Here is a 14,910-nt window from a genome sequence, read left to right as displayed (position 1 = left end):
AGGTTTACTCTTAGAACTCTTTTTAAACAATGGAACCACATGAGCAATACGCCAGTCCTCCGGCACCATCCCCGTTTCTAATGACATTTGAAATATTTCTGTCAGAGCCCCTGCTATTTCTACACTAACTTCCCTCAAGGTCCTAGGGAATATCCTGTCAGGATCTGGAGACTTATCCACTTTTATATTCTTTAAAAGCGCTAGTACTTCCTCTTCTTTCATCATCATAGATTCCATAATTACCCTACTTGTTTCCCTTACCTTACACAATTAGATGGCATTAGAAGTGAAATCCCAGTGGGAGAGCTCTCCCACCTTCACGCCCATCAGGCGTTTCTCTGCGATTGGAACTGGCTGGTCCACTTTCACACCTTCCCTCAGACTGTGCAACTTTCTCCAGGTGTTCTACGTTTCTCCACAAGACATGCGGGGTAGTTAATTTGCTGTTGAAAATGATGGGAGAAGCAGCAAATTCACAAGTATGTGAGAGGGTATAAGATAAGGGGCAATAAATGGGGGAATGGGATCGATGGAAAACTCTAGAAGCTAGCATAAATTCGATGGGCTGATTGGTTTCCTCTGATGTCATAGAATATACACAGTGGCCATTTAATTAGGTACATCCTGTATCTAATGAAGTGGCCACTGTGTGTATGTTCGTGTAATCTTCTTTGAACTTTAAGGTTCAAAGTGTTGTTCATTCGCAGATGATCTTCTGCACACCACTGTTGTAATGTGTGGTTATTTGAGTTACTGTCGCCTTCCTGTCAGCTTGAACCAGTCTGGCTATTCTCATCTGACCTCTCTTGTTAACAAGGCATTTTCTCTCACAGAAACCTGGATTTTTTTTGTTTTTCACACAACTCTCCGTAAACTCCAGAAACTGTTGGACTTGAAGTTGCAGGAGCTCAGGAGTTTTGTAGATACTCAAACCACCCCATCTGGCACTAACAATCATTCTGTGGTCAAAGTCACTTAGATCACATTTCTTCCCGATTCTGCTGTTTGGTCTGAACAACGACTGGACCCCTTGTCCACGTTTGCATGCTTTTATGCATTGAGTTGCTGCCACATGATTGGCTGATTAGAAATTTGCAGTAACAAGCTGATATACAGGTGTGCCTAATATGTGGTCACTATACAGATGAGTGTGCAACGAGGATAAAATCTGAACCATCAGTCAGTGACTATGAGTTTCAAGGTCTTCACCAAGGCTTAGACAAAGAGTAAAGGGTCACAGGTTTATAACTGAGGATCAGATCAGGAGACTCATCACTGAGGATCAGGTTAGGGGTCAGGAACTCATCACCAAGGAGATCAGGTCAGTGGTCAGGTGCTCATCACCAAGGGTCAGATCAAGGGATTTATCACTGAGGATCAGATCTAAGGTCAAGAGCTCATCTCTGAAGGACAGATCAGGGACTCACCACCAAGGAGCCGGGGTCAGGGGCACTTTCACTAACACTCAGACCAAAGACTTCACAGAAAATCAGGGCTGGAGCTGGGAACAAGGCGGGAGGAGAGAGTGTTGGGAGTTATAGGTTGGACAATTGGACTTCCACTAGGGGCTCAGAGGATCATTTGGTCACAGTTGGACCCTTGATGATCTGCAGGATTGGAAAATTTGGAGATCAGAGTGCTGCAAGGCTGGTACCTGCATCTTATTGGTGGGGCCTCTGGAACCTTGTGGGAACACGTGAAGAATGAGATTCAGTAAGGGGCACAATCCAGCATTTGTATTATTAAAGGCTGTCCCAGGATGTTCAATGATGTTCACTCCTAGTTTAAGTTCCCAACAATGTTTCAAAGGGAGTGTTTCACTGACAATGACAACACATGCATGACTCATGCCAAGGCGAACCTGGAACAAAACTGAGCAATGTTAATGTGTCCAAATGTGAGGTATGTTGGCGCATTCATTAAGTTACTGGACTAGTTTCTAAAGCTACTGTACAGCTTAACTATCCTTTATGTAAAATACATTCAAAAGGCACCTTTATTAATGCAAATTCTGTTTTTTTTAATGGATGCTGAATATTATCAGGATATTAGAGTGGAAGATGCTGCGGAGAATAAGGGGTTTTCACTCTTTTTAGATGTCTCAGTTCTTCCCAGTCATTTTTCTTACACACTGAAATTATGACTGAGAGCCTCTGGAAACCTTACCAGAGGTTGGCATTAGCAGCATTACTTCACACCCTGATTAATCTGCTTCTCAAAACTGCATATATTACTCCTATAGGAGTAGTCACCTCCAAAGTGCCAATTGTGCAACCTCAAACTTCGACTCTGGCCTTGTCCTCCAGGCCAGGGCTTCTTGTGCTGTCACCATCTCCCCTTCCCCTACTAACAGTTTGCAATCCTGTCTCCCTCAGGTCCCACTGTCAGCTCCTGGGTCCTCGAAGACTCCATCTTTCTCCTACCCCACCATCCGTGAACATCCCAAGCTTCCCTTCTCCTCAGACATTACCACCTCCCCAACCCTCTGATCCCAGTTCTCATCCGTGTCTGGTTTTCATTATTCTATCTGAGGCAGAACGTTCTGTCCTCAATAAGGGCCTCATTTTTGTCCCCCTTTGCCTACACCTGAGTGAGTTCTGCGCCCACCACACCGCTGAGCTCTTCTTCCGCCGCCTCCATCTACAAGCCTATTTCTTTGACAAGGACACCCCCCACCCCACACCGATGACCCCTTCTCCAATCTTCACCCTCCTCCTCTTCCTGGACACCCCACCCTGGTTTTCTGCCTGCTCTGGACCTTTTCATTGCCAACTGCCAATAGGACATTAACCACCTAGACTTTAACACTCCTCTCTCCAATTTCAACCTCCCTACTTCCAAACACTTGGCTCTCCATTCCCACCACACAAATCCTAACCTTACCATCAAACCCATGGATAAGGGAGATACTGTAGTAGTTTGGTGTACTGACCTCTACCTTGCCGAGGCCCAGTGCCAGCTCTCAGACACCTCCTCTTACTTACCCCTTGAACAGGACCCCACTAAGGAACACCAGGCCATTGTCTCCCACACCATCACCAACCTATTGATTCTGGGGATCTCCCATCCATAGCCTCCAACCTCATAGTTCCCACACCTCCTATTTCTACCTCCTACCCAAAATCCACAAACCTGCTTGTCCAGGTAGAGCCCATTGTTTCAGCTTGTTCCTGCCCCACTGAACTCGTATCTGCATACTTCAACTCTGTTTTGTGCCCCCCCACCCCCGATTCAGTACCTTCCCACCTATATCCGTGACACCTCACACGCTCTAGATTTTTCAAGGATTCCAGGTTCCCTGGTCCCATCATCTTATTTTTACCATGGACAGCAAATCCCCTATACATCTCCACCCCCACCCCCACTGGGAAGGCCTCAAAGCTCTCTGTTTTCTTCTGGGCACTAGGCCCAACCTGTTTCCCTCCACCACCACTCTCCTCCGCCTAGCGGAACTTGTCCTCACTCTAAATAATTTCTCCTTTGGCTCCTCCCACTTCCTTCAAACAAAAGGGGTTGCCATTTTACACTTGCACGGGTCCCAGCTATGTTTGCCTGCTTGTCAGCTTTGTGCAACAGTCTCTGTTCCAAGCTTGCATTGGTGACTGTCCCGCACTTTTCCTACGCTACATCGACGACTGCATTAGTGCTGCTTCCTGCACCAATGATGAACTCATCAATTTCATCCGTTTTGCCTCCCAACTTCCACCCTGCCCTCAAAGTTACCTGGTCCATTTCCGACACCTCCCTTCCCTTTCTCAATCTCACTGTCTCTGTCTCCGGAGACAACTTATTCACTGATGTCTATTTTAAACCCACACACTCTCACAGCTACCTGAACTATACATCGTCCCGCCCTGTTACTTGTAAAAATGTCATCACCTTCTCTCAATTATCCTGTCTCTGTTGCATCTGCTCTCAGGATGAGGCTGTTCATCCCTGAACAAAGGAGATGCCCTCCTTTTTCAAAGAAAGGGGCTTCACTTTCTCCACCATCAATGCCCTCCATCAACTGCATCTCTTCCGTTTCACATACATCTGCTCTTACCCCATCCTCCTGCCACCCTACCAAGGATAGGGTTCCTCTTGTCCTTACCTACCGCCCCACCAGCCTCCACGTTCAGCACATAATTCTCTGAAAATTCTGCCATCTCCAAATGGATTCCAGCACCAAACACATCTTTCCCTTCCCGCCCCCCCCATTCATCCTTCCCCAATGATCTCCCTCCTGGCACTTAACCTTGCAAGTGGAACAAGTGCTAAAGTGCTACACCTGCCCCTAAACCTCCTCCCTCACTACCATTCAAGTTCCTAAACAGTCCTTCCAGGTGAGGTGACACTTCACTTGTGAATCTGTCATATACTGTGTGGCCTCCTGTATATCTGTGAGAACAACATAGTCGGGAAACCACTTCGCTAAGCACCTGCATTCTGTCTGCCAGAACAAGTGGGACCTCGCAGTGGGCACCTATTTTAATTCCACTTCCTGTTCCTATTCTAGATGGCCCCCTCCACTGTCATAATAAGGCCACCCTTAAGTTGGAGGAACAACACCTTATACTCCTTTTGGGTAGCCTCCAACCTGATGGCATAAACATCGATTTCTCAAACTTCCAGTAATGCCTCCCCCCACCCCCTTCACCATTCCCCATCCGCTTTTCCCTCTCTCATGTCTGCCCATCGGATCGCTCTGGTGCATCTCCCCCCACCTTTCAAATCTGCTCCTCAGGTTTATTTCTCCAATCCTGCCAAAGGGTTTCAGCCCGAATTGTCGACTGTGCTTTTTTCCATAGATGCTGCCTGGCCTGCTGAGTTCCTCCAGCATTTTGTGTGTGTTACTCCTGTAGGAGATTGCTTTGTAAATCACTTTACAAATTGATGCCAATCCCTGCCCCTAACTGCTTTGTACTAGATCCACTGTCAAGGACTGGTCAGCATTACTGTAGTGTTTTTCCCCATATCTGTTCACTCTCTGTATACACGTAATGTAAGGTTCACCAGCTGTATTACAGTCTGACTGAACTCTCTTTCCACAGCCCAAACTATAATATTGGTATTGGTTCATATTGTCATGTGTATCAAGTTCAAAGTAAATTTCTAATGAAGCTACACATATTACCTAAGATTCATTTTCTAGCTGACATCCACAAGAAAGCAGAGAAACACAATAGTATTCATGAGAAACTATGCATAGCAAAGATTGACAAAGATCCAATGTGCAAAAGGGGACACATTGTGCTAATGATAAATTTTAAAAGTAAATAAATAATACTGAGAACATGAGTTGTAGAGTCCTTGAAAGTGAGGTTATGGAGTCAGTTCATTGTTGGGGTGAGTGAAGTCATCCACACTGGTTCAGGAGCCTGATAGGGTAATCTGTAACAGTTTTAGAACTTGATGGTGTGGAACTTAAAACTTCTGTAGCTCCTGCCCAATGGGGGTAGAGAGAAGAGAGCATGGCCTCAATAGTGAGGGCCCTTGATGATAGAGGCTGCTTTCCTTGTAAATATGCTGATGGAGATTGTAGAGGAGATGTTGTTGCCAATCCATACTAACTGGGGTCTGCAAGTGAGGAAATCGAGGATCCAGTTGCACAAAGTGGTTTTGAGACCTGGGTCTTAGAGCTTAGTGATGAGTTTTGAGGGGATGATAATGTTGAATGCTGAAGATACAGTAAAAAGCTTGTCTTTCATACTGTTTATACAGATTAAATTATTACACAGGGTATTGAGCTAGAATAACTTAAACCAGAATAAAGCAGAATAAAGTGTGAAAACTACTGAAAAAGTGCAGTGTGGGTAAATGATAAAATGCAAGATCATAACAAGATAGATTTCATCTTATTATACAGGAGGTCCATTCAAAGGTTTAATAACAGTAGGACAGAAACTGTCTTTGAGCCTGGTGGTATGTGCTTTCAGACTTTTATATCTTTTGCCTGATGGGAGAGGGGAGAAAGAGAGGATATCTGGAGTGGGTGGGGTCTTTGATTCTGCTGGTTGATGGAGGGGGAGGCTGGTTCCTGTGATATGCTGAGCTGTGTCCACAACTCTGCAGTCCTGTGTGGAGCAGTTGCTGTACCGAGCTGTGTTGCTTTCTATGTGCAGCAATAAAAATTGGTAAAAATCGACAGGGACATGCCAGATTTCTTTACCAGCTGATTTAACCACATTTGACAGAAGGGCCTTATCAGTTTTCACCAACCAGCAGTGTATGAGGTGGTAGTGGCAGATGTGCTGGGAAAAGGGAGAACATTTGCACCTCTTGTCTCTCCAGACACTGATTCAGAGTTCAAGATCTCCATTCACTGCATATTGCCTGGGGTGGGAGAGTGAATCTTGTCTGCCAGCCTCACAGGCATTGAGATGCAGACCCATTTCACTGTCGATATTGATGGCCACGGTTCCATTTAAGCTGAAGTGAAGAAAAATGCAGGAGAGGCCACTTGTATTATGCCAGTGAAGCTTCTCCAATGGGAGGAATGCAATTAGTAGGTATGCAAATATCACAGAGGGAACTTTTTCTCAGAATCAGGTTTATTATCACCAGCATGTGTCATGGAATTTAACAGCAGCTGCAGTTCAATGCAAAACATAATATACTGTAGAAGGAAAAACAATAAGTAAATAAATTACAATAAGTATGTATATGTATATTAAGTAGTTAGATTAAAAATAGTGCAAAAATAAGAAATAACATTAAAAAAGTGAGGTAGTGTTCATGGGTTCAATGTCCATTCAGAAATCGGATAGCAGAAGGGAAGAAGCTGTTCTCGAAAAGCAGAGTGTGTGCCTTTAGGCTTCTGCTCCTCCTTCCTGACAATAACAATGAGAAGAGGGCATGTCCTGGGTGGTTGGGGTCCGTAATAATGGACACCACCTTTCAGAGGCACCGCTTCTTGAAGATGTCTTGGATACTATGAAGGCTAGTACCCAAGATGGAAATGACTGATTTTACAACTTTCTGTGGCTTGCCAAATGCTTGAAGAGGTCTGGAGGAAAATATTTAAAATAGAAATGGGAACCAGCCCCTTTATTCCATGTTAGGTTCCAGTTAATTAAGATTAACTTACAGAATTTCAATTCAAGTGGTTAAATAATATTGGACTAAATCACTATTATTGCCAATAGTAAGTGTGCATTACTGATACTATTTACACCCATCTCATTCACTAATGCCCTTTAAAGAGGGAAACCATAAGACCACAAGATATCAGAGCAGAATTAGGCCATTTGGCCCATTGAGTCTGCTCTGCCATTTCATCATGCCTGATCCATTTTCCCTCTCAGCCCCAATTTCCTGCCTTTTCCCCATATCAAGAATCTGTCAATCTCTGCCTTAAATAAACTCAAAGACCTGGCCTCCACAGCCTTGTGTGGCAATGAATTCCATAGGTTGACCACCCTGTGGCTAAAGAAATTCCTCCTCATCTCCATTCTAAAAAGACATCCTCTTTATTCTGAGACCTGCGATTCTGGGCTGTATGTGACTCCAGGCTCTTGAGTGTGATTGCCTCATTTGTCCTCTGAAGTCTGTATTCAGGAGTCAGCAATATCCACACTCTCTGAACTAGGTTTCAATTCCTAATGATTATAATACTTGATTTTTCCAGTGTGTGTGAGATGTGCATTTCCAGGGAGTTGTGCTTGCACTTTCTGCATTGCAAACCTAACTACACCAAGTTTCATAAGCATTTGGGGGATACGTTAAACTTATCAAGTGTAACAGTGCTGAGGTTTTATTCTTTTTAATTTTTAGAACAGGCCTTGTAAATATCAGGTTCAAGTTGAAATTTAATTGTCATTCAACCATACATGAATACCCATGAATACAGCCAAACGAAACAGTGTTAACTTGGGGCCACAGGACCAACAGTCAAACAGAGCATAAAGCACATATAAGATAGCAGTGTGGATACTAACTTTTCACGACTTCAATTTGGGTGCTTTTTCAATTATTGTACTCTGTATTATATTACCATTGTATGTTTATCTTGCACTGTATTAATTTCCTATTTCGTTCTTAGGGTTTTTTTTGTAGTGTTGTAGAAAATGCATTAAAAGATCAATTTAAAAAAAGATCGCAGTAAATACATAGTCAGACAAAATTACATAATATAGTCTAAGTCCCTGAGTTGTCGACAAGAGCAAGCCCCAAAAGTCCACAGACACGTGCAGTCCTACACTGGAGGAGAGCAATGAAGGGAGGGGCCTGCCCTCAATCCAGCATGGACGCTGCACCATATTGCCTTGTGCGTCACCTCTCCTGGGCGGCTGCGACATGTGGCACCAAAGCATGAGTCCTAGTCCGCGCTACGACGGCGGCTATGCAGCTCCCTGGTGTTATTCCACCAACAAACCAGTGAACCAGACCTGCAGTCCAACAGTGTCTTGTGATCACAAGGAGAGCAATTCCAAACATGATAACCCCCTTCCCCTTGAAGAATTGCAATGCACACAGTCTGTTCCCCAGGGCTGGAGAACCAAGAATTAGAGGACATAGGTTTAAGGTGAGAGGAGAGAGGAATCTGAGCAGCAACATTTTCACCTAGAGGATGGTCCCTGTATGGAATCAGCTACCAAAGCAAGTGGTTGAGGCAGATACATTAACAACATTTGAAACACACTTGGATATGTACATAGATAGGACAGGTTGAGAGGGATATGGGCCAAATGTGTGCAAATGGGATTAGTTTAGACAGGAATGTAGAGCCAAAGGGTCTGCTGTGACTATATGATTTTATGGCTTTATAATTTGGGGTGAAAACTATTTATTAATACATGAATTGTAGTGAAGTCTAATTTTCTTATTCTGTGGCCTTTTATTTTTCCAGCACTTTTCACATTCGGATCTGAAGGGCAGAGATTGGACTGGCATACGATGAGACAGATGCACGTGAGATCGGGGCTGCCAAACCTCGGTCATTGCAACCTCTCAAACTGTTGTGCACAGATTGCAGAGTTGGTTGGAACGTGAGCCTACTCAGCTGAAGAGAAATAGCAGCTGAACTCTCCTACTTGTGTTTGACTGAGCAGGGGCCAAGCTGGATTGCCGATAATTCAAGTTACCTGACTGGATGCTTGAAGCCTTTGTAAAAAGTGACAATTAACCTCCACGTTGATAGCAACACTCTAGAACTTCAGGAGCTCTCTTCAATTTACCACCGATGGCAGTGACAGTGAAGGTGATTCACCAAGCGAAGCACAGTCAGATTCCTAGGGCTAAATCCTCTTTATCTGTATTTTCTATCACAGTAGACAATGGCGCATTGCCCTTTACCTGGGTTGCAAGGAAACCTTTCTATATCTCCACTGTTTTGTAATTGCTTGCTGTAGATGTTTCAATTATTAATTTTAATTCAAAGTTGTTTGTTAATAATGGACCTGACAAAATCTCTTCCAAATCTCCACTTTTAGTTATTTCTCTTTGCAGAAGCATTAATGATATGTATGATCCCAACCTTGCCCCCCCATCTCCACTCCCTTATTCCTATGGAGAGCCTTGGTGGGGTACCTCAGTGGACCAGTTTTAGGAGCACTGAGATTTATTGCTGTGACTGGGTCTGTGTTTGCAATTCTGATCCATCAGTGGATGGATCTCAACTGGTTGGTGGATCTACTGGTAAAACCCATCACACTGCAGGTCCAGCAGAGGCTGGAGACCATTGTGTTACCAGCTGCACAAACCCAGTCATTAACAATGCACGAATGCAACCTTCTGTTTCCCCGATTTTTTTAAAATTCCGGTATCAGAGAGGTACTGGAGCACAATGACAATCGTGTGGCTGTAATACAGTCTGTGGAAGGGCTCTGTTAATACACTGTTCGGATTCTTTCGCACTCTGAGGATTGCCAATTGGCATTTACTGTTTTCAGTTTGAATACGCTCTTTGATTTTCTTTTGGTTTTCTTGCAACTGATTGTAAGAAATTGATATGTACTGACATCTCCTTTCCTGGGTCTTACCCTGTTGAAAACTTCTGGTTGTATTTTGAAAATAATGCTTTCCCATTGCTTGTTGTCTTAAATAAATAATTGAAAGCAATCCAAATGCTTAAGCTGTGTCCTTGGAAATTTTCATACACTGTGTCAGCATTGTTAACCCAACAGAATGTCCTAAAGATCCTCCTGTGAAGGCACGCCTTCCACTGTGAAGTCTGCTTGCTGAGATCCAGGTGACAAATTAGATCCTTAAAAACTGAGAAGATTGTGGACTGATAGACGGTCTGAACATCGGTTATTCTAGTGAGGATATCACCTGACATCAGCGAAACAGGTTGGTGCCTGAAGGTTTTGGAAGGTTCCATCAGAAATGTGTCTCCTTTGCTGACACTTCACCAGGTAACCCAGGAATTAAGGTGATTCACTACTGGAAACGAGTGGTGTGGAATCTGACCTCTAACTTCAGTGCAAGAGAGTGAGATTAGTATCAAAAGAGAACTGAAGAGCAGGCATTTGGATATTTGACATATCATCTTCTGATTCAGCAGGTTTTTATTTAACCCAAGAGCGACAGTGCTCCTGTTGAGGGGCCAGTGTTGAAGAGACACCTGACTGAGCTATGTAACTTGGCTCAGTAGGAGCACCCTGGCCTCTGAGTCAGGGGTTGAGCATGTAATCTGGATTGGCCTCACTGAGGGAATGTTGCCCTGAAGGAGCTGGATCTTTTCCATAGATAGAAGAGCCTCCCTGTTCTCAGGAGGACAGCACTGTTGTGAAGCAGACCATAATCTATCCTTCAATCAACATTCCTGTAGCTCATCACTTGGTCGTTATCACACTGACCTTTGTGGGAGCTTGCTGTGTGGCATTTCCCACATTTCACCAGCCATAAGGCACCTTGGGTCATCCTGCCGATATAAAAGGAGATAAAGAAAGGAAGGATCCACCTTTCTGGTTGTGGCTGAAGTCCAACTGACTCAGCAAAGCACAGTCCAGCTGTAGAATTATGAGAAGCTGCTCAGAAAGTGATGTCATTGTCAAAGCAGCAAGGATAGATGTCCTCCACTGAACAAGCAAATTAAACAATAAAGAAATTTTTTCTGAATTGAAATGATTTAAACCGTAAATGAATGAGCTTTTAGTCCAGATAATTATCCCCACCTCCCAGCCTGACCTGGCAGTACAGTGAGTAAGTTCATTTTCCTTCCCTTCAGAATGAATGATTTTCATTCACACATCGATGAACAAACTCTCAAGGTGGCGTGCAGGAACAAAATCAGTTAGTCGCATTGCGAACAAGGAATAGATGATTACAAATTCTCTCAAATCTGCTTGGGAACTGTCAGGGTGGAATGGAGAGCTTATCTGCCCAATGAGCACATCAAAAGTCCCCAAGGGGTAGATTTTTTTCTAACTGATTGGCTGCTGCCATCTCAGGCCTAATGTGCTTACTGAGCCTTCCCACTGTGTCCTGCCAAAGCCGCCTATCAATGACCTCTGCTGTTTTGTACGATTGGGTTCAGGTTGGCTCTACCAAACGTTCTCACACTACCTGTCCTGTCCTGACTCTTCCATTTCGTGTCCTGTCTGAACACCCCAATCTATGTCCCATCCTGTTTATTCTAGTCTGTGTCCTACCCCATCTGTCCCAGTTTCTGTCCTATTTTGACTGTCCCAGTCTGTGTCCTGTGCTATTTCTCCCAGTTTATTTGCTTTGTCCTGTGGGTCAGGCCTACCTGTTCTTTGCATCTGCCCTGTTGTCCAGCTTTTCATTGTAATTCTCCATCCCACTAGCATTCTGACCTCTATATCTGGCTTCCTGCTCTTTCCCAATAAAACCTGATGTAAACTCAAGAAACATCTTCTGCCGGGGCACATTGCAGTCCTCAGACTCTGTACTGAATTCAAAAAGTTTTCCCTGTTATTGCCAGAACTGGACAATTCTGTTGGTAGACATCTGCTTGTAACATTAATTCAGGCTTTGTCTCTCCATAAGTGTGACCTCACTTGGGTACTTCTATGTATCAATTTTCCCCCAACTGCTTCATCTCCCTCTGTATTCTCTCTCTAATGGGCCTCAATCATCTACTAACTAGACCAATCTGATAGCATTGTGTCCTGGTCAGCCTTGGCCTTCATCCTGTTCCAGATGTCCCACCCATTCCAATCTACCCTGTTCCTCTTTATAATTTACATGAGCTTGTTTTCTTGAAGTCAAATCCTCTTATTTATCATTTTTCCAGTTATGATAAAAGACCATTGAGCTGATTAATTCTGCTTCTCGCTCCGTAGATGCTGCCTAAGCTGCTGAATATTTTCACTATTTATTGTTTCTGTTTCAAGATTTCAACATTGCCACTTTTTTTTTCCCGTCTCTCCTGTTTTATCTGTGTTTGTCATTGCCAGTTTACCCAGTCTGACTGTTCCATGCTGCCTATCGCTTATTGTTTTTCCAAGTGTATCTGTCTGCTGCTCTCTGTCTCATAGTCCTTATAGCCTCTCCCAGGCCACTTGCTCCCTGTGATCTTGCAGTCTAACTTTTCTGTGCTCTTCCATCTTATTTGGCTGTCCTGTTCCAGTTGCTCAGTGGGTATATGCCAGTTCCAGTAGGCCAACTTATTGTTGTCTCAATGCCTCCTGTAAATCCTGTAGTGTCTGTCCCTGTCTGTCTGTTCCACTGTGCTGCCTGAGTTGTGCTATCTGTTGCTTGTTTCTTGTTCCGAGTTGTCTTTCCCAGTCTGACACATGCACTGTGATGTTTGACACTGTCAGTCCTATGCAGTCTGCCCCCTGCTGTCTGTCCCTTACAGTATTCATAATACATCTTCCCTATGTTTCTCATGATGTTTCTGCCTGTCCGGAGCTGTCTTATTGTCAGTCCCTGTCTCTCTATCCAGTGATGCTATACCATCTATCTACCTTTGCTCTGGTCTGTCTGCCCTGATCTGCGGGTGTGCCATGGTTTATCCAGTGTTGCCTGTCCCATGCTATCTTTCCTTGTCTATCTTCGCCATCTGACTGTCCTGATGAGCTATCCCAATCCATTTACCCTTTGGAGACACACTAGGCTGGTGGTACTGGAATCTGAGCAACAAACAATCTGTGGAGGAACTCAGAACTGATGCACAGTTTTGACCTGAAGCATAAGCAATTCCTTTTTCCCCAACAGATTCTGCTCCACCCACTGGGTTCCTCCAGCAGATTGTTAGTTGCTCCTTTCAACCTTTCCTCTGTATGCGTGTGAGTAACCTCGTTTCCTTCTGCAGTCCAGAGAATTACCGGTTAATTGGTCATTGTAAATTGTCCTGTGATTGGTCTAGGATTAAATCGGTGGGTTGCTGGCGACATGGCTCAGTGAGCCACAGGGCCTGTTCTGCACCACGTCTCTAAAAGAAAAACCCACAAACTGAATCCTACTGTCTATTAGCATCAGAGGTGCAGCTGCTTTATTGGTGGTTTTCCAGGGGACTGTCACTCCATTTCCTAAGGAAGTGTGTGTTGGGGTTCATACAAATCTCAGGATGAGATGGGGTTCATCCCGTAAGTCACCAACCTGCTCACATCCACAGCATTGATCCATGGATCTCGCAGAAGCAATGGAGAACTACTCAATGTTTCAAGGTAGAGAAACACCCCTCAAATCCTCGTACATTTCATTTGCATCCTGACTTCTAACCAACTTTGTGTATGTTTAATAACTTCTGCATTTCAGTTCTGTCCCTCCAAGAAAACTCCACTGCTGAGTTTCATTTTAATGACCTTATTCAGCATCACTGCTATTCTATTGATTCGTAGATTTGTAAGTCCAGATCCATTTACTCCTTTATATCATATAGAATCTTATTTTATAAGTAACAAGTGACATGTCTAATTTTCTTACCAAGCTGTAATACGTCACGCTTATCTGTGTTTAACCTCATTTGCTAGCTTAATGCTCAGTCTGCAGTTATGTTAGCTGTATTCTTGTAATGTGTTCCTCTTTCAACTTTTCTTTAGACTTGCCATCACCTACAAATATAGAAATTGTGATTTTTTTTATTCTGTCAAATAGCAATGGTAAAGACAGACAGAAGCCAAAAACAAAACAAATTGCTGGAAGAACTCAGCAGGTCAGACAACATCCACAGAGGGAAATGTATAGTCAAGTTTGAGTTGAGGCCCTTCTTCTGGAATGTCCTCTAGAAGTTCCTCCAGCAGTTTAGTTTTTTTTGGTCCGGGTGCCACTATCTGCAGTCTCTTTGTCTTTCTATAAAGGCAGATAAGTTCAATTCACCTTTAAATTAGGCCATTCCAGATTGCTAACTTCAGCTGGGAATTACAGTCGCTACTGCACTGACCGTGGTACGTTCAGCTTCATCACTTTAGGACTTTATCTCTACCCTTTAACTCCTTCCTGCCTAGTCCATTCTGTCCCCATATCCCCAGTGAAACACTCTAGTTTCCTCGGCTGCATAAATCTAGGGAAGCCCATCTCCAGCCCCCCAAACATGTGAGATTGAGGCGCGAGCCCACCCAAAACTCCGTTTATGTGGATGCTGTGTGATTCGCTACCCTGTTACAAATGAGTGCCACAAAATAACACACAATACACCGCATACGATTAAAAGATTCAGCTTTGTAATTCTTAATTTGACTAAAGAAAGAACAAAAAAAGGCCCATTTTAATGAAACAATCTAAAGTGCACAAGTTGGAGCTCACAATTTTTCCATCTCTGATCCTCCATCGATCACCCCAGGCTTTGTCAAATCACGGCCCTGCTCCAGGTCAAATCCTACGATCTCTTCTCTCCTGCGTCTTCTCTCTTCATCTCTCTCCAACAAAAAGCCCCAAGCCCAACCTTAGTGTCCCTCAACAGAAAAATCTCCACTTGATCCAGCCATCCTAATTGGATGGCACACAATTCTCATAACTCTTAGCTTCAACAGTAACCCAAATGTAAGTGGAAAATAAACAACTCCCACAGAACTGCCA

The 14,910-nt window shown here is 43.9% G+C and overlaps 1 protein-coding gene across 5 annotated transcripts in view; it reads left to right on the top strand.

Moving 5' to 3' along the window:
• cib2 (calcium and integrin binding family member 2) overlaps positions 1-10,002 on the top strand; it is a 114,178-nt gene extending 104,176 nt beyond the window's left edge. For all 5 annotated transcript variants that reach the window (XM_059946023.1, XM_059946022.1, XM_059946020.1 and 2 more), the window contains one exon: positions 8,831-10,002. In XM_059946023.1, coding sequence (XP_059802006.1) covers positions 8,831-8,852 — 22 coding nt within the window. In that variant the 3' untranslated portion in view covers positions 8,853-10,002. The remainder of the gene's footprint in view (positions 1-8,830) is intronic.
• Positions 10,003-14,910: the final 4,908 nt, after the last annotated feature.

The sequence above is a fragment of the Hypanus sabinus genome, chromosome 21 (genome assembly GCF_030144855.1).
Source record: "Hypanus sabinus isolate sHypSab1 chromosome 21, sHypSab1.hap1, whole genome shotgun sequence".
Lineage (NCBI taxonomy): Eukaryota > Metazoa > Chordata > Chondrichthyes > Myliobatiformes > Dasyatidae > Hypanus > Hypanus sabinus.
Note: the sequence above shows the minus strand (reverse complement) of the source record. Positions and strands in the feature narration are given on the sequence as shown.